The sequence below is a fragment of the Diplotaxodon limnothrissa genome, linkage group LG7, assembly GCF_057381915.1.
Source record: "Diplotaxodon limnothrissa isolate DT_005_m linkage group LG7, D_limnothrissa_male_GT1.1, whole genome shotgun sequence".
In the NCBI taxonomy this organism is placed as follows: Eukaryota; Metazoa; Chordata; class Actinopteri; order Cichliformes; family Cichlidae; genus Diplotaxodon; species Diplotaxodon limnothrissa.
This window is the reverse complement of record NC_140602.1, coordinates 11127204-11147847: the sequence shown is the minus strand read 5'-3', so window position 1 is coordinate 11147847 and position 20644 is coordinate 11127204. Positions and strand designations below refer to the sequence as shown.

At 40.6% G+C, this 20644-nt stretch overlaps 1 protein-coding gene across 1 annotated transcript in view; it reads left to right on the top strand.

The window, feature by feature from the left end:
* ptprq (protein tyrosine phosphatase receptor type Q) overlaps nt 1-19299 on the top strand; it is a 51368-nt gene extending 32069 nt beyond the window's left edge. Inside the window, exons 53-63 of the mRNA XM_085357382.1 lie at nt 2664-2708; nt 3374-3400; nt 3588-3669; nt 6463-6553; nt 6703-6779; nt 6874-7008; nt 7164-7289; nt 8738-8883; nt 9119-9254; nt 19057-19180; nt 19262-19299. Coding sequence (XP_085213508.1) covers nt 2664-2708; nt 3374-3400; nt 3588-3669; nt 6463-6553; nt 6703-6779; nt 6874-7008; nt 7164-7289; nt 8738-8883; nt 9119-9254; nt 19057-19180; nt 19262-19299 — 1027 coding nt within the window. The remainder of the gene's footprint in view (nt 1-2663; nt 2709-3373; nt 3401-3587; nt 3670-6462; nt 6554-6702; nt 6780-6873; nt 7009-7163; nt 7290-8737; nt 8884-9118; nt 9255-19056; nt 19181-19261) is intronic.
* The last annotated feature ends 1345 nt before the right edge of the window (nt 19300-20644 follow it).

Genomic DNA, 20644 nt, shown 5'->3' with positions numbered 1-20644 from the left:
AGTATTAAATACTAAAAACACACTTTACTTGTTTTTTAAATATATTTTTTTGTACATATGCATATTTAGATTGTAAAAATACATTCAGAAATGTATCATAATTTCACAAATATTTGTCTGTCATGTGAGAGAATGATCTGTTAAATTCAAATGTAATACTATGGGAAAATATATAAAATGATCGAAAATTAATGAGAATAATCAATAATTAAAGGAGTATTTGAATTATAATGTTGCTGAAAATTTCATGTCATCTAGGTCTGATTCAATAATTCAGAGGTAACAAGTGAAAATATAATTAATAGGAATAAAAACTAAAAAAAACCATATAAAACATTGCACGGCCACGCTGTGCTAATTATATATTTTAAAAAATAAATGTAGAGGTAGGAATTGCAATTAATATGAATCTCAAAGTATTCACAACATTCCTGAACAGAAATAGGCCTCTGCACCTGGGGTGAGGGTGTGGCCATGAAAACAATGTGACATGCCATTGGATGTTGGGACACATAATAACATGACGCATCGGCCAATGAATGTGAACTAACAACCACAAGGTCGCGGGTATGGCTGCACTGTAGGAAAAAATCCTAATATAAAATTTTTTTACTGTGCATTTTACAGTTTTGTTCTTTCACATTTTAAATTTCACATTTCACTGTAATGTAATAAAACATAATTTTCATGATTATTAAATGTATCTGTTTGTACATATGCATATTTAGATTGTTAAAATACATTCACAAATGTATCATGATCTCACAAATATCTGTCTGTTATTTGAAAGATTGAACTGTTGAATTCAAATTTAATGCTATGGAAAAGTATATAACATGATTCCTATAAGCTTGTGTTACATCACACAAGTATTATTATCATTGCTGTTTAGGGCGATCGTGGCTCAAGAGTTGGCAGTTCGCCTTGTAATCAGAAGGTTGCCAGTTCGAGCCCCGGCTCGGACACTCTCGGTATTGTGTCCGTGGTCAAGACTCTTCGCCTACTGGTGATGGCCAGAGGGGTCGATGGTGCGATATGGCAGCCTCGCCTCTGTCAGTCTGTCCCAGGGCATGCAATCCATTATTATTTAAACCAACTGTTAACCGTATATTTCTGTACATTTACGTATTATGATTCATATTGCCTCATTCAGTGACCTTGTTTATAGGTAATTTCATTATTTCATCACGTTAAAATGTTCCTAATTTAATGTCTAAAAGCACTTGGAAAAGGCAGAATCCCATGTAAAATTAGCGCAACAAACTCTATTTTCATTACTGAAAATAACTGTATTTTCATGAGAAAATTATTTTCTGTTATTTTACGGTAGTATTTTGGCGCCCCAGCTGCTGGAATATTACCGTTTTTTTAAGATTTGTTTTTTTTTTCCTATTTATAGATAATTTCATTGTTTAATCACATTAACATGTTCCTAATTTAATGTTTAAAATCACTTGAAAAGACAAAATCCCATGTAAAATTAGCGCAACAAACTGTATTGTCATAACTGGAAATAGCCGTATTTTTACGAGGAAGTTATTTTCTGTTATTTTACGGTAGTATTTTGGCGCTCCAGCTGCCGGAATATTACCGTTTTTTTAAGATGTTTTTTTTTACAGTGTAGCCATTAACGATGCATAAATAGATTTTGCCATTTAAACAACCTCTAAGTGAACCCCTTCCTTCCACAACATTTAAAGAATACTGTCAGCCACACACTGACAAAACACAACAGAAAACAAAAATAAAGAGGTTCATGTAGGTGAGTAAATGTGTCTGTCTTCAGGAAAAGTTGACCGTGTACGAGTATTAAAACACAGAACCTAATTACAAGAAGATAAATACAAGTTCTTCCCTGCAGAGGATAATTGCTACTTATCTCTTCTAATTAGGCAATTGATAAAGGATGCAGTTCCTGAGGACAGTTTGTCAACCACTCTTTTTAAGTTTCAAACAAGCAAAAAAATGTGAACCAAAATATCCATACGCAGTTCACATTGCGGTCATTAGGACAGATTCTTTTCCATGCTTTGTTGTAACCAGACTCTCTTCCCAAGTTAGGTGATGAAACGAGGTCTCTATACACGCTACCTCTCTCACAAGAATATCCATCTTCTTCTTTTGGCTGCTCAATGCCTCCATGTCACTCTATCCATAGCATCCTCTCCTCTGTCACTTCCAACCTCTGTATGTCCTCCATCACTACATCCACAAACTTCTTTTTTTCCTCTTGCCTGGCAGCTTAATTTTCAACATTATTTGCAGTTTACAACAATTTATATTTGGCAATATGGTCAGGCAGAGCATTAAAGGGAGGAGATAGACTGGAGATGGGTTGCAAAGGGAGCTGCAGGTGCAGCAGCAACAGGAGACAAGTTCAAGCAACTTAAAATATATTTTCCAGTTAGATGCATAGAAGGGTACCAGCTAAGTCCTTAGCTGATGTGCCCTTGCACTGAGGTCATCTATTTTCAGCAGATCTACATTAAATGAGGACTGTCCTTGACTCTGTGGTATGCCTGCACTAATGCTTTGCTGAGTTTCATATTAAAATAACACACATTCCATTGTATTTAGCCAGATTTCTTCCGCACAACTTAAGCACCTGCATTTGCTCGCTTAGGCTTTTGTTTTTCTCTCACTGAGCACTTCTCTCCCACCAGGTATTCTTCATTCTTCTTTCGACGGAAAGAGATTTATGTGATCCAGTAAGTTGGGCTTTTAGCATGTGTGTGGCACATTTTGTTGCATATATCTGTTTGTAAGCTGTAGTCTGCTTTGCGTGCATGTGTGTCATCACAGTGTTACTCATTAAGCTTTCATTAAATAATCCATCTGTGCTGCTTAGTAAACCTTCAGTGGAGATCAAAAGTTGAACAAATCAGTGACATCAATGTATTACCTACAAACTGCTCCCTATTCTCCATCAATGTCAGGGAAGCTGGAGAGTTGCTGACAGACCTCTGCTTAAGACCATTTTAATTTGTTTGCCAACTTGTTATCTAAAAATTGCTCGGAAGGCTTAGCACTCTTGTAGGGTACTAATGTGTAAGCTTTATTGATGGCTGAGGATCTGCGTAGCTGCATGTCACAGCGCTGCAACAAGAAGGCTTCCTCGGGGGAATAGCTGCATTCAATTGATGCTACTGATGTTCACATATTCCTTTAGAACAAAACATCAAAGTCTGTGTCGATGTTTAACCAAAGCGATTAAAAAATGGTTAACCGTCCCTGCCTTCAACACATCGCCATATTCTGTCTGAAGCGGGGATCAGTTCAGTTCTGTCGTGGACAGAAAATGCTGTCGTGTGGGCTGTGATTACTGAGTTAATTTGTTTATATTGGTTGATTTTTACTGTCTATTTTTATCCAGGCTGCTCAGCTACAGGAAATCACTCAAGTAAGTCGTCCTGTGTAAATATTTCAAATATGCACACAGTGCAGCATGAAAGAGTCTGCCCTGTACTGCTTAGTCTTGCTTGTATCCTTGAATGTGTTTAAAGAAAATCACATATAGGCATAGAGTTACTGTGCATCCTCTTCTGCTTCTCACATTCAGTGCATTTCTCCCCCGCCCTCACCGACAGGCCTGTCAACAAGAAGTCTTTTCTGCAGCATGTAGAGGATCTGTGTGCCAATGACAATTCCAAGTTCCAGGAGGAGTTTTCTGTACGTTTTTCTTTACAACCTTCCCCTGTGCATACCACACCAATAAATAAACTATAAATACAAAAACAGAGGTAAATTAGATAAAGTTAAATACAGTGGGGCAAAAAAGTATTTAGTCAGCCACCGATTGTGCAAGTTCCCCCACCTAAAATGATGACAGAGGTCAGTAATTTGCACCAGAGGTACACTTCAACTGTGAGAGACAGAATGTGAAAAACAAATCCATGAATCCACATGGTAGGATTTGTAAATAATTTATTCGTAAATCAGGGTGGAAAATAAGTATTTGGTCAATAACAAAAATACAACTCAATACTTTGTAACATAACCTTTGTTGGCAATAACAGAGGTCAAACGTTTACTATAGGTCTTTACCAGGTTTGCACACACAGTAGCTGGTATTTTGGCCCATTCCTCCATGCAGATCTTCTCGAGAGCAGTGATGTTTTGGGGCTGTCGCCGAGCAACACGGACTTTCAACTCCCGCCACAGATTTTCTATGGGCTTGAGGTCTGGAGACTGGCTAGGCCACTCCAGGACTTTCAAATGCTTCTTACGGAGCCACTCCTTTGTTGCCCGGGCGGTGTGTTTTGGATCATTGTCATGTTGGAAGACCCAGCCTCGTTTCATCTTCAAAGTTCTCACTGATGGAAGGAGGTTTTAGCTCAAAATCTCACGATACATGGCCCCATTCATTCTGTCCTTAACACGGATCAGTCGTCCTGTCCCCTTGGCAGAAAAACAGCCCCATAGCATGATGTTTCCACCCCCATGCTTCACAGTAGGTATGGTGTTCTTGGGATGCAACTCAGTATTCTTCTTCCTCCAAACACGACGAGTTGAGTTGATACCAAAAAGTTCTACTTTGGTTTCATCTGACCACATGACATTCTCCCAATCCTCTGCTGTATCATCCATGTGCTCTCTGGCAAACTTCAGACGGGCCTGGACATGCACTGGCTTCAGCAGCGGAACACGTCTGGCACTGCGGGATTTGATTCCCTGCCGTTGTAGTGTGTTACTGATGGTGACCTTTGTTACTTTGGTCCCAGCTCTCTGCAGGTCATTCACCAGGTCCCCCCGTGTGGTTCTGGGATCTTTGCTCACCGTTCTCATGATCATTTTGACCCCACGGGATGAGATCTTGCGTGGAGCCCCAGATCGAGGGAGATTATCAGTGGTCTTGTATGTCTTCCATTTTCTGATGATTGCTCCCACAGTTGATTTTTTCACACCAAGCTGCTTGCCTATTGTAGATTCACTCTTCCCAGTCTGGTGCAGGTCTACAATACTTTTCCTGGTGTCCTTCGAAAGCTGTTTGGTCTTGGCCATGGCGGAGTTTGGAGTCTGACTGTTTGAGGCTGTGGACAGGTGTCTTTTATACAGATGATGAGTTCAAACAGGTGCCATTCATACAGGTAACGAGTGGGGGACAGAAAAGCTTCTTACAGAAGACGTTACAGGTCTGTGAGAGCCAGAGATTTTCCTTGTTTGAGGTGACCAAATACTTATTTTCCACCCTAATTTACGAATAAATTCTTTACAAATCCTACCATGTGAATTCATGGATTTTTTTTTTCACATTCTGTCTCTCACAGTTGAAGTGTACCTCTGGTGCAAATTACTGACCTCTGTCATCATTTTAAGTGGGGGAACTTGCACAATCGGTGGCTGACTAAATACTTTTTTGCCCCACTGTATATACATTCATATGCCATTAAATGTAGATTATTAACAGATTATTAAAAAATTAATATAGAGAACATTTTATAAAGTTACCCCAATTTTGCCTTCAATTAAGTTGTCCTTATTAATTACAAGTCTTTTTGCATTTTTTTTTATACATCTGTGCTTCTTCATGCAAATATGTCATTCTGTAATTAGATCCAGATTTCACCTATTAGTTGATCAACACCAGCTAGATGGTAAATGCCTAGGTTCTTCAGAAATGCTGCTGATACTTTAAATACTTTAAAAATACTGTTTTTTTAATAATAGTTGGTCAATAATTCTGTTTACATCTTCACGTGAATACATAAAATGAGTATGTATGTGATATCTCTGGGTTACTGGGTTACAGGATTTGATGTATTTGTCGAGAAATACAAAGGCAAAGCAACAAAATAACAAACTCAGGTTTTTATTCTAAGTTTGATCTCTCAGAGAATCATAATATTCAACCACTAGAACAATTTTTCTCTCTTTAGGAATGCAAATAAATAACTGTAATTTGTCACTCTAATCAAACTTGCTTTATTTTTATTCAGCTTTTCAATGATAATAACAATAATTATATTTTAGCATTAAAATATAATTTTTTTAAAAGAACTTGGGGGTACTGGTTGTTTTAACCATACAGAAACATACAAAATGATTTCGATAGTAGATTTGTAAAGCAGTGTTAATACAGTAGATGAAAATCTTAAGATATACATGGAAAATGAATGAATACAATGATAAATAAATACAGAAGAAAATGAAAAACTAGTGGTTTATATTACATTTAATACATTAGATAATTCACTAATGTTTGACCTTAGATGTTTCAGTAATGCATAATTTTAAAACTAAACCTGTTCTACCATTTACATACATACTAGATAATATTTTCTGAAGTCAAAAGGACTGTGAGTTTTATTTTTGAGTTTGCCAGCAGGAACTGGGTGAGTAGTCACCTGTTTTTACTTTTATCTTTCACTCACTCGTGGCCCTTGATTTTACTTTGGCAAAAATTGTAGCCTTGACCTTTGTGTGTTTCTGTGAATACTGATGTGTTATATTTTGTCCATCCAGGAACTCCCAAAGCTGCTGCAGGACCTGGCCACTACAGACGCTGACCTGCCGTGGAACAAGTCCAAAAATCGTTTCCCAAACATCAAACCTTGTATGTTGCCAGGCTGAAATTAGTTTTTCAAGGCCGTTGCGCCTACAACGTACCAGAATTGTTCCTATCTCTCATTGCTGTTTGCTTCACTGTGGTCGCATTTCATATATTTAAATTCAGCTGTATTATTATCCCTGTACTGTTTTTAGATAATAACAACCGAGTGAAACTGCTGTCTGAACCTGGCACTGCAGGCTCAGACTACATCAATGCCAGCTTTGTCTCAGTGAGTACCAGTTAGTCACGATTCTGTCAGATAGACATCCACATACATAAGGGTAGATGTAAGCCTCCCCGTCTCCTTTTTTCTGTGTCTGTAGGGTTATTTGTGTCCCAATGAGTTCATAGCCACCCAGGGCCCTCTGCCGGGCACTGTGGCTGATTTTTGGAGGATGATCTGGGAAACGGGAACCCGCACTATCGCCATGCTCACTCAGTGTTATGAGAAAGGCAGAGTGCGTATGAGAGATTTGTCACTGTTAGAAAAAAAACATCACCGCTATTAGCATTCAGAGTACAAGCCAGTATTTGGGCTTCATTCCCTGGATGCTTATGTCTGCTCTAAAGAGCTGATGTATGTGTGTGTGGGTGTGTGTGTGTGACATTTCAGATTCGATGTCACAAGTACTGGCCTGAAGACAACAAGCCGATGTCAGTGTTTAGTGACATTCTCATCTCAAAGGTGTCAGAGGAAGTCTTTCCTGACTGGACTATCAGAACTCTGAAAGTAGAAAAGGTATGGCGCTAATAACCTCCGTCAAGTGAGCATTCACCGGCTACCACGCACACATGCACACTTACAGTGCACACATGACTTGAAATATATGTGTGCATGCAATAGTAATATTAGTTCATGTCAATGATACAGTATTGTTTGGTCTATTTGTGCACCTGGAAAGTGGAGATACTTAAAAAAATTGCATGTTTTTACAAGTCACCTGCAATGCTCAGGTTCTGCTCTACTATATCAGTGTTATTTTAATTCTTTGATAAGTGGTTGCTAGGCAACATGGTGCCATTTTATTATTATTATTTTATGAGGATAAATTGGCTTTTTTTGTTTAGTTTAGTTCTTTTATTTTTTACAATTAAAAAAGAAAAAGCAACTTCTCTTTTCTTCAAAAATAACTAATAAGATTTAAAAGAATAAAAATAAAAAAAAAACATCTGCTAATATGCCCCCACTTCTCCAGCTCCTCTAATGAATGAACCTTTGAAAAGGTTTGCTTTAAAAAACCTTTTCAAAGAATATAGTTTGGTTTATTAAAACAGGCTGAACAATTTACACTTCTGGCAAACTAAAGTACAGGTTTACTGGATTATTGATGAGCGAATAACATGGAAAAACTTGATGAAGAACAAAAAGGCATTAAACTGATTAAGTATGGATGAAACAGCATCATCCACTGACTGCAAAGACAATATGTTTGCTTTATTAAGGGGTGCAGGTGGAAAAAGTGATTCAGTGATGTGCATAAGGTAGCCATCAGAAGACACTGTTGAATGTAAAGTAATGTTGGGACTCTAGGCTGTCCGGCTACCCTTTTCAAGCTAAACTGGTATTTATGTCGAGCTCTTCCAGTTTTATTGGAATTTGGGAGCAGTAAATAATTTTTCCTACAGCCAATAAGGAGAGCTCAGACTAAGTTCAGACTTGTCTTTTGAGACTCTTGGTGTCAAAAGCACTGGTTTCTTAGTAGAACCCGTAATATGAATTTTAAAAGTAATGGTGGCACTGCCCAATTTTGGGGTGATAAATTATCACAATTATCAGAATTTTATGTTATATAAGAAAATATAAAAATAAAAAAAATCTTGTAAACTCTATGTAATAAAGCTGAATGATAGGGGAGGCTTTACATCTTTGTAGAACTACATGTGTTTCATAGGAAACAGAGGGTAGGCCTACTAACCATCTTGTTTTGGTAGTAAGACGTGCAGGCATATTGAGGATGGTCACACAACCTTTTAGTTTGGAATTACATTTCTGATTACATTAAGAAAGTTTTGTTTTGACGTTTCTCCATCAGTAGTTTGATGGCTTGAGAGAGCCTACATCCTTTTAATTAAATTTGTTTATTGTTAGAAAAATAATAAATGTTATCTCTGTTATCACTGAAAAACATCTGCCATAAAAACAGAGTTTATAATTGACTTCCTGTTATGTGTGTTCCTGTCCTGCAGCATGGGCACTACATTTTGGTCCGCCACTTCAATTATACATCGTGGCCTGAGCACGGCGTTCCAGAGTCTTGCAGTACGCTCATTAAGTTTGTCAAAGCTGTCCGAATGCACAGGCAGGACAATAGCACTATTGTTGTCCACTGCAGGTACGCTATCAGCTTCGTGTAAGGGAGACTAACATTGCATGAACTATAGCAAAATATTTAATTTTTGGTCATTAAAATTGAGTCTCATATCAACAGATTATCAATAAATGCTTCACTGTCAGTAATTTCATATCCTCTTTTGTATTACACCTACAAATAAGACCTAAATCCTTTTGTGTGGTATAACAGTGCAGCTGAAAGTATAATGGCATTTGCTCTCTTGTATTTTCTTTAGCGCTGGCGTAGGAAGAACAGGTGTGTTTATTGCTTTGGATCATCTTATTCAGCATGTCAGAGATCATGACTTTGTCGATATTTATGGGCTGGTGGCTGAACTGCGCAGCGAGCGGATGTGTATGGTACAGAATCTGGTAAGTTTACCATAAGTGCAGCAGTATGTTATCCTTTTGCATGTGAGCTTCATGGTAAATAGAATAAATATGATTTTTTTTAATTTATTTATCCTAAGTTCTTCCAATAAACTTAAGAATCATCAAAGACTGACAAATGGAAATGCAGCTGCCCTACTTTTTACTTTGTACCCTGCTGTGATCTCATCCCCATCAGAAGATATTCGGAAAATTTTAGTATTGACAAAGGGAATGATCTGGCGGTGGATTAAAAGCAAGCGCTGAGCAGGATTCCCTCTTTTGAAACAGCTTGAACCTTTCCTATATTTACCCTAGTGTTTACTTTTGGACTGCTGATTTGTCTGTCAGTGCCTGTATAGACTCTCTGCCTGTAGCTCCCGTTAGCCACCACGCGGACAAGTTCTTGTTTACAGATGATTTATTCAATGTTCGGCGACAAGATCACTCAGCGTCGTCATCATCATCATCATCGTGAGAACTACCCAAAGAAAACGATTGCAATAAGCAACATGTTTACAATAACTCTTATCACAGTAAATCCAAACAATAAAGGTATAGACACATAAATGCCCTTTTATGGCACTTTCATTGAAACTGAAATTAACAGAGGCACCCTGAACACACCTCATTGCCTGCTGTAGCCAAACGGGAGAAAGTCCGTTCTTCGCGCGAGCCGCTACTCCTCTCAACGGTGAGTCCACAATTGGGTTTAATTTAACTTAACTTAACTTATGTGTTCTTTAAAACTTAAGTCCAGTTTAAAGCAGTAGGACGATGCAGCTGAACTCACAGAGCGCCATGCTTCTCTGCTCTAGTGTCACCACAAACTCAGTCCGTGCTGCACGTTACTTCCGCTACCACCAATTACAAAACAAAGTTCCACAATTAAAGGAAACTTACAAATATAAACACAAGAAAAACATTGGAACACTTCACTGTTAGTTACACTCCCACCAAATCACCTGTGATTTTCCCATAAAACGTAACATGTATGGATATAACAAGAAATCACATTTAACATTAATTGAACTTGTGGATTGGCAAAGTGACTCTTCAATTAGCCTCCAGTGGAGTTACAGTCTTTTGAATAGGTCTCTCCAGATAGGTTGGTTTTGTGGTGCGCCTTCCTCTAGCATCTAGAGTTGAGTCACTGATCAACAACCTCACACTTCTCACCTTTCCATCCTGTCCCAGATAGACATCTATGATCCTTCCCATCTTCCATTGACTACGTGGAGCAGAATCATCCTTGAGAAGCACAATATCATTGACTTTCGCATTTCGTCTTGCTCTGTTCCATTTTTGTCTGCTCTGAAGATTCAACAGATATTCCCTTTTCCACCGTTCCCAGAAGCTGTTGGCTAGGAACTGTACTCTGCGCCATCGTTTTTGCAGGTACACATCTTCCTTGATAAACTTTCCAGGAGGTGGGGGAATAATGCTTGACTTCATTGTCAGAATGTGGTTAGGTGTCAAGGGTTCTGGACCAGATGGATTGTGCAAATGCTCTGATGTTAATGGCCTGCTATTCACAATTGCCATAACTTCGTAGAGGAAGGTTCTTAACGAACTGCTGTCGAGCCTTTTAACTGCTTGGTCGAGAATGGATGCCAGAACATTACGCACGGTGCGTATTTGGCGTTCCCAAACCCCACCTTTATGACTTGCAGATGGTGTGTTCATAACAAACTCACATCCAATTTTCTTGAGGTTCTCTCCATCCATCTCCTTCATGGCTTCAGCGAACTCGTGCCTTGCACCAATGAAATTGCTGCCTTGATCACATCGAATTTGCCTGACACTTCCACGCAATGCAATAAACGAACGCAAGGCATTGATGAATGCATCAGTTGTTAAGTCCTCAAGCATCTCAATATGTATGGCTCTTGAGCACATGCATGTGAGTAAAAGCCCATAACGCTTAAGCTCCTTTCTGCCATCCTTGACATAGATAGGCCCGAAGCAGTCCATCCCACAATATGTGAAGGGTGGAGACAACTCCGTGCGTTCTTGTGGGAGGTTCGCCATCCTTTGTCCTTCAGTGTTCCGTCTAAACTTCCTGCATTTTGTGCAGTTGTAAATATGAGAGGAGACTGCCTTACTGCATCCAAGAATCCAAACACCATTGGCTCGCAGCTCGTTAACAGTCATACCTCGACCTTGGTGCTGCACCTTTTCATGATGATGCTTGATGAGCAGTGTTGCCAAATGGCTTCCTTTAGGAAGGATAGCTGGGTGTTTCACATGGGGGTGAAGACTGGACATTGTTAAGCGCCCTCCAACCCTGAGTACACCCTGCTCATCAAGGAATGGGTTTAATTTGTGCAATTTATTTGCCTTGTCAATTGCCTTGATTTGCCCATTAAGCTTGAGACTCTTCATGGTTTCAGCAAGGTGTGTTGCTTGAACCAGTTTGATGAGAAAAACTTCTGCCTCCTTACGCTCCTGCAAAGTGGTGGGTTCACTAAACCTTGGTTTGTGGCCTTTAGCTGCCCTTGCTCTGCGTTTCAGTATGGCTACAGCTTGTACTGCTCTTGCCCAATCTGAAAACCTTTCAAGACGATCTAGCAGTGACCTCTCTTCCCTTGAGTGAATTTTGTGGACATGAGTCTTTCGTAACTCTGGGTCATCTTCTGATATTTCTCCCACTGTGAACACACTACTTGGGAGGTTTAGCTGCCACAGAAAATTTGGACCTCTAAACCAGTTAGATGCCTTGAGCTGTTCTGCTGTCTGTCCCCTAGAAGAGTGGTCAGCGGGGTTGTCTTCTGAAGCAATGTAGTTCCATTGGTCAGGATGTGTGCTCTGCTTGATACGTTGGACACGGTTTGCTACAAAAACATGAAATCTCCTTGCATCATTGTTGATGTAGCCAAGGACAACCCTTGAATCAGTCCAAAAGTATTCCTGCAGGCCTTCCATTTCAAGCTCTCTCTGGAGCATGTCACTTGTGCGCACTGCCACCACTGCTGCAGAGAGCTCAAGTCTTGGTATAGTTGTTACCTTTGAAGGAGCTACCCTTGCTTTCCCCATCACGAGGGAACAGTGCACTTCTCCCGATGCGCTTATTACTCTCAGGTATGAGCACTCTCCATAACCTGAGGCACTGGCATCTGAAAAATGATGCAGCTCGTATTTCACAACTTTGCCAAAGCTTCCTGGTAGGTAGCATCGTTGTACCTTTATGGTTGCTAGATCTTGCAGTCCTCTCAACCAGGATTCCCACTGGGGCAGCAGATGGTCTGGAAGAGGATCATCCCAACTAACTCTCTCGAGACACATTTGCTGGAGGATTTTCTTTCCTAAAAGGATGAAAGGTGCGACAAAGCCAAGCGGATCAAACACCGAGGCCACGGTGGACAATACCCCTCTTCTGCTCATGGGTTTTTCTTTCACCACCACTCTAAACTGGAAATCATCTGATGTGACACACCATTGTACACCAAGGGCTCTCTCCATGTGTGGTTCATGAAGAGCCATATCCAAGTTGTTGGCTCCTCCAGCACACTCTTCCTTTGGGATTGATGACAACACCTGCTTACTGTTGGAAATGAACTTATGCAACCTTAAGTTGCCAGTGTTGCAAAGCTCCCTTGCTTCATTCACTAGCTGGATTCCCTTTGCTTCGGTGGATACACTAGTCAAACCGTCATCAACATAAAAGTTTCTTTCTATGAAGCGGACGGATGCTTCGCTGAAATTCCCCCTTGCCATTGCAGCAAGATGTTTGAGGCCATAATTAGCACAGCCTGGAGACGAAGCAGCTCCAAACAAATGGACTCTCATGCGATAGACTGCTGGCTGTGCTTCTAAATCTCCATTCTCCCACCAGAGAAAGCGGAGGTAATCTTGGTCTTCTGCCCTCACGTGAAATTGGTGGAACATACGTTCTATGTCACACATGATTGCAACCTTTTCCTTGCGAAACCGACACAAGACACCAACAAGGGAATTTGTCAGCTCTGGACCAGTCAATAGATGATCATTTAAAGATGTCCCCTGAAACCGGGCTGAACAGTCAAAAACAATGTGGATTTTCCCAGGCTTTTGCGGGTGATAAACACCATGGTGTGGGATGTACCACACTGGGTGTTTGTGGAGATCAGCCTTGGGGATCTTCTCAGCATCTCCACGCGCTATGGTCTCTTCCATGAAGGTTTTGTAGTCCTGGTAATATCTGCTGTTTCTCCTTAATTTCCTTTCTAGGTGCTTAAGGCGATGGATAGCACACACCATATTGTCTGGCAAGCTCGGCCTTTCTCGTTTAAATGGAAGAGGCATCTCAATATGACCATCTTCTTTGTGTTTGATTCCTTGTTTCAATTTCGACAAAAACTGGAGGTCATCTTGAGAGAAGTGATTGTCCTCAGCAACTCTCTCATTAAAGTCACATTCAAGCGCTTTAATTATGTCAGATGAGATGACTTCCTTGATCTGTGTTCTGCATACATAGTGAACTTCCTGTTTGGGACTTGATGGAAGCTGAAGTTCCGGTGTCACTTGCCTTGTGATGACTTGATGACTCACTCCAATAGTGTCTCCACAGTCTACGTATGGGCTGCCATGTCCAATAATGCTCCATCCCAAGTCTGTTCTCTGTGCAAATGGTTGATTTTCTTCACCGCACACCACCTCTCTAGGAAGAAGTGCCTGAGAACAGTTGTAGCCAATTAGTAGACCAACATCACACCCTTGACGAGGAGCAATCCTATCTGCAATCTGCTCAAGATGGGGCCATGCCATTGCTGTCTCTGGTGTGGGTATGTGGTCTCTGTTCGCCGGAATGAACTTTCTTGTGTAGGTTGTAGGAAGAGTTATTTTCTTCTCTGAGTTGGATCATCTAGCTTGCAACCCAGAGATCCTTTGGCAAGCTACAACTTTGTTTGTAGAGGCCATAGTAGATAACTTTAGCTTGACCTGTTCCCCCTTTGCATTTAGAGAATCTGCTGCCTCCTCAAGAATGAAAGTTGTGTCACTTTGCGTATCAAGGAGAGCATACACAAGTGTTTCTCTGTCAGGCTCTTTCATCATTGAAACCCACACAGGAATGATTGTAGATGTCTGAATGTTGGTGTTGTCATGCTCTGTCAGGCTCTTTCATCATTGAAACCCACACAGGAATGATTGTAGATGTCTGAATGTTGGTTTTGTCATGCTGAACTCTGTTGGATGTTGCTTCACTTATTGCTATAGCTTCTCTTTCTTCTAGCTGTTCATTGCTTTGTTCTCTGTGTCTAGCTTCCTGCCTTATTCCTTCAGTCTTTCGTGTCTTTTGTTCTCTTTGATCATCGTGTAAGCAAGTTGGATGCCTTTTCTGGCATGTACTGCAAGTGCTTCTGTACTTACAGTCTCTCGAGTGATGTCCAGGCTTTAAGCAACCAAAGCATAGCTTATTATCTTGAACAAACCTGTGTCGTTCCAATATTGGTCGTTCCAAAAATTTTCTACATTTGTACAGACTGTGGCCTGGTCTTTCACAAAACAGACAACTGCTGGCAGCAATCTTCTCATCAGTGTTTGTTGTTAGAACTTTAGCTGCAGGAGTCTGGTTTCGTTGTGGCTTGACCTTTTCTCCATCGCACTGTTTCAAGGCATGGAGTGAAGTCACAGGATTGCATGCGATCCTGGCTTCCCTTATGAGAAACTGCACAAACTGGCTAAAGCTTGGAAATCTGCCAGTCTCCTCCTCTATCGTCAACACTTTCCTATTCCACCTTGATGTCAACCAATCGGGGAGCTTGGAGAGGATTTTTTGATTCTCATTGCAATCATTAAGAACCTCTAGACCTTTAATCTGGCTTTCCGCAGCTTCACAGCTCCGTAGAAAGTCCACAAATTCCTGAAGTTCCAGACTGTCCTTGGAGCCAATTCTGGGCCATGCACTGAGTTTGTCTCTGAAGGCTTTGGCAATAAGGAAGGAGTTTCCAAATCTCTCATCTAATACTTCCCATGCTGCCTTATAAGCAGCCTCAGTGCCTAACAGGAAATAGTTTTCAACAGCCTTCTTAGCTGGTCCACTAACGTACTTGCACAAATAGTAGATTTTCTCAGAGGCTGGTATGTTTTTTCTTTCGATTAAAGTTTGAAAGGCAGCCTTCCAGTTCTTATATTTTAGCGGGTCACCACTGAATGTTGTCGGCTCTGGCATAGGAAGACGACTGGCACTAATAGAATCTGCTAATAACATGGCAAGTGCTGCGATGCCACCATCATGCTGTGGATGTATAACAGCTTGTTGTGGTAAGTGTAACTCTGGTGAGTTATGTATGTGACTTGTGTGCTGAAATCGGTCCCCTTCCCTTTGGCTTTCAGTTTTACATCCATGCAGTAACTGCTTAATTTCTTCTTCTGAATCTTCATCTTGCTCTTGCTCATACACTTGCATGGTTGCCTTAGCCACCCTTAACTGTTTGAGTGCTTCCAATCGTTCCAGTTCCTTGCGTTTGTCTTCCAAAAGCTTTCGCCTGGCAGCATTTTCAACCTCAAGTTTTGCTTGTAACTGTGCTTCTTCTTCCTCCATTCTTAAACGTCGTCTGCAGGCTTCAGCTGTTTGTTCTGCAATCTGTCTTTTATCTTCAGCCTCCAGCTGCAGAAGCTCTGCTTGCTGACACTGTTGTTCATGAAGGATTTCCAGTGTTGCTTGGGCTGCAGCCATTTTAGCAGCAGCTTCTTGTCTGCTCATGGATGACGCACTGGAGGACTTAGAAGCGACTCTTGATGCAACGTGTGACTGTTTGTATTCATATGTATTCATCTACATTAAACTGTGGTTTGACTGGTGCCTTTCCTCTCAAACGTCTTTGTGCAGTCTTAATAACAGTTCTTGTTACCTCCTCGCAAGTATCAATTCTGCGGCGTGCATTGTTATCAGGAATGTCCACCTGACGCCAGTTTTCATATGCTGTGTTTAGTTCGCTGGAAGCAGTATTAATGTTGTTTATTATTGCTTGCAGCTCTTCATCTGAACAATTGTCAGAAATTGAATGGTTAGCATCCTTTGCTAGAACCTTCCACTTTTCGTACTTGATCTTAAAACTTTGCTCCAACTCCTTAATCCTTTGGTTTAACATTCCTCTTCCCTTTTCAGTTAAGGTTCTTGACCTCTGGCTTTTACGAGGTGGGTTTTGAATTTTTTGTTGCGCACACTTACTTGTTGATGGATGAACATCTGATGTTACTCGAACTTCTTGTGGACCATCTGTATTTTGCAGAGGAGAACTGCACAGTGGAGGGTTTTGCTGAGGCCTGGTCACAGTCTCTGCCTCAGGATTGTCACTCAGTTTAGAGAGATTTGTGACTGACATGTTAGGCTAAGTAAAGGAGTCTGATAACATAAAATAACACTGCTTATAGCTTGTAACAAACTTGGTTACTTCCTTTGAATAAAACCTTGCATAAAATCCAGGACTGCTTTAGTAGCTTATTCTTATAACCCTTAAACACATGTCTGAAATCACTAACAACCCTTAAAGACACATATTTTTCAAACTCATGATCAATTGTAAACTTGAACCTTCTTGCTTGCAGCTACAATGAAGCCACTTCAGGACACCCTTATTAACACTTTAAAGCATCCAAACTTGCAAATGGTCTTCAGGTTAATTTTCTGCAGCACACTTGAGAAGATCAATATGTCCTTTCTTTGAATTGTTAGGATGAGCAAACCCGTTCTTGGCTTCTGGCAGGAGCTTGGGGACCCTTGTAGACACGCTAGAGATGACTTATGTTCCTTTCTTTCTCGCCCACTCACAAGGAGCAGATGAGTTCTCACTGTAGCTCCCGTTAGCCACCACGCGGACAAGTTCTTGTTTACAGATGATTTATTCAATGTTCGGCGACAAGATCACTCAGCGTCGTCATCATCATCATCATCGTGAGAACTACCCAAAGAAAACGATTGCAATAAGCAACATGTTTACAATAACTCTTATCACAGTAAATCCAAACAATAAAGGTATAGACACATAAATGCCCTTTTATGGCACTTTCATTGAAACTGAAATTAACAGAGGCACCCTGAACACACCTCATTGCCTGCTGTAGCCAAACGGGAGAAAGTCCGTTCTTCGCGCGAGCCGCTACTCCTCTCAACGGTGAGTCCACAATTGGGTTTAATTTAACTTAACTTAACTTATGTGTTCTTTAAAACTTAAGTCCAGTTTAAAGCAGTAGGACGATGCAGCTGAACTCACAGAGCGCCATGCTTCTCTGCTCTAGTGTCACCACAAACTCAGTCCGTGCTGCACGTTACTTCCGCTACCACCAATTACAAAACAAAGTTCCACAATTAAAGGAAACTTACAAATATAAACACAAGAAAAACATTGGAACACTTCACTGTTAGTTACACTGCCTGCTGTGGTTACTGTGCTTTTTCTGTGTAATTGTTTTCTTGTTGCTAGACTTTCTCCACGTCTTTGTGAACATTATCTGGCTGTGGGATTTGAGCCTGTAGTGTCTGCAGCTACGAGAGCTGTGCTTGCTGAAGGCATGATTCTTTGAGAGTTCAGTTTTCAGTGTGCCAGGCTAGCTATTAGTGCAATGCCTGAGGACATCATTCATATTGATTATTTTACAAACTCATAAATGTCCTTGCTGAGACTCTGAAGCAGAGTGCCTTTTTCAGACGGCTTTAAAAAGACACTTTAAATGTTTTCTACAGTCATTGATTTGAGCTACTTATGTGTTTATGGCATCAAAGGGTTGATGTTGTTGTAAAAGTCCATCAGATTTTGCAAACGTAGTTCCAGTTTCCTACTGAAATAAAAAGACCATGAATGACAATTATTATTAATTACACAAGCCACAAGTACTCAAACCACACATAGGACTAAACAATACACTTGAAATGTCAAAGACTGGGCCTGTACTGGCTAATAGGCTCTATCATTCTGGTGCCTTTAGTTCAGTATTCATGAATTACACAACTGCTGTTAGTTCAAACTATAGAGATAAGGATAGAATTATTTGGAAATATAGTTGGGAAGTATTTCAAGTCCTGTTAAACAGAATAAGGAGTTTTTAACACATTTCCAAACATCCTAGTTTGACTATTGCTAATAGACAGCTGTGTTTTGTGCTGGATAACAGCTTACAGTCATTTACAATCATGTTCCCTGAGCAATCCCAGCCAGCTTTGCTTTGACTAATCTCTCAAATTTCAGTTCACCCCAAAGATTTTCGATGGATTCAATTTCAGGCCAGTTCACTTTGATCTTCTGGACGTAGTTTTTCACCATGGTTTTGGTTGTCATCTTGGAAGACAGAGCGACAACCCAGAACCAGTTTTTCTGCACTGCTGAGTGCTTGAAGTTTTCTTTCAAAATCCTTTATTTGGAAGTAATGAAACTAAATAAAACGTCCAAAGCAAAAACCACCAAGAGGTGTTGTCGTCACAGCCATTAAGATACCAAAGTATTTTTGCACATCTCAAATCATCCATCTATTCATTCATTATTTTAACCACTTAATCGCCACGTAAAGCAGCAAGAAATTTTGAGGAGGGTTGGCCGGACAGGTCACCAGTTCATTATATGGCTTCTCACAGAGATGCAAAGCCTTTCACGCGCAGCCAATTTACATGTCTCTGGCTTTAAATCACCTCTGTTAAGTTTTAGTTCTGAAAAATAAATCAAGTGGTACAATCTTCGTACCACAGCAATTCAAACTTAATCTGCTTTTCCCACTCTTTTGTTAGGACTATATCATTGTTCATATCAACATCTGTTCTTTGTGTGATTAATGCAAAAGAACATATGGTCTGAATAAGCAGAAATATGTCTATGCATATGTGTGCTGTCAGGCCCAGTACATCTTCCTGCACCAAAGTACGCTGGAACTTCTAAACAACAAAGGCAACAGCCAGTCGATATGGTTTGTTAGCTACTCTGCTCTGGAGAAGATGGACTCCCTGGATGCCATGGAAGGTAAATATATGAGGTCATACTTAAAAAAACAAACAAACATGCAGCTCAGTGCTCACCTCACAAGGTTGTATTGCTCTTCAGGTGATGTTGAACTGGAATGGGAGGAGACCACTATGTAAAAAAAACTGACTAAGGAACATCTGTGAGATTTCTTTGGGGGGTTTTGTGCGTCACTGTCACATGACCTGTGGGCAGATCCTGGAGATGGAGAGGTCCATCCCCACAAACCAAAGTAAGAGCAACAGGAGATGAATATCTACACTCAACGATCTGTCTGAAGAACTCCACTCAGTCCACTTCAAAATCTGTTCCGAGCACAGTCGTCTTTATATTGAACCTTTTGAACACTTGTTTCCAAAGACACTGCGAGGGAAAAAAGTGAAGAGCAGGGACAAAGAAGTTCAGAAAGGACAGGAATAAATGAGACATTGTGAGCTGATCGTGAGAGCTCTATCACAAGTGTAAGCCTACAGGTATTTGCACAAATCGATTTCACTGTCTTATTATTATTATGTATTATGTTCATATCATCTGTGTTTTTTTAAGGTAATTGTTTTCAGCCAAAGTAGTGTTGGGGCTTTTCAGTCTCTTTATAACTGTGTTGAGATGTTCGTTATCCTTTCTCAAGAGTGATTTGCAAAATAAAAGAAACATGTATAAAAGGCCCCAAAGTTCATATAATAGTTTTACTGGTGTTTATAAGTTTATATAAGTTCATGTAATGTTCCGTCTTCTGTCAGTTTGGGCCAGCCCACCTTCTAGTGACATCATCCGGTTAGTAAGGTGGGCAGTTTAATGGCGGCTGAGCAGTGTTGGTCCGGAGGGGGTGCACTGATTCCTGGGGCATGTTAGGTGTGCGTAAATGACAAGTCAGCAGACCAGATGCTTTTGCTCGTTCCAAACACACACACACACACACCCAGACACACACTTATGTACACCCGCTGTGTTACAGCCCCAGAAATCAAGCGGTGACAATAAAGTGCCTCAAACGGAACCTCAAGCTCTCTCTTTCTTCCGTGCTCTGGGCAATTTGGCCTTAAGTGGTGTTCTGGCCGACACACCGGGGTGACCGTAGTGCTCAAAGACTGAATCAGTGCCACAGCCGTGCCTGTCTTTGATATCTCCACTACAAAACAATCAAGACTTTCTCCACTTGACTGTTTCATCAAATGTCTGCACTTTGACGTTGCAGTAGGGAGTTACAAATTAGTGAGTCTTGCTGTTTCAACAAGGGAAGTCTGCAGTAGCTTAATAGCTAACATAACCGTTAAATCCAAGGCTGTGGTTATATATTCACTAAGCACTTTGTTGGATGCATCATTTCAGCTGCATATTAGCACACACATCAGAAACATTTAAGCATTCGGCTTGAGACGACCTGCGGAGGTTCAAACTGAACATCAGAACAGGGAAGAGGGATGGTTTAAATGACTTTGAATGTGGCATAATTGTTGGTGCCAG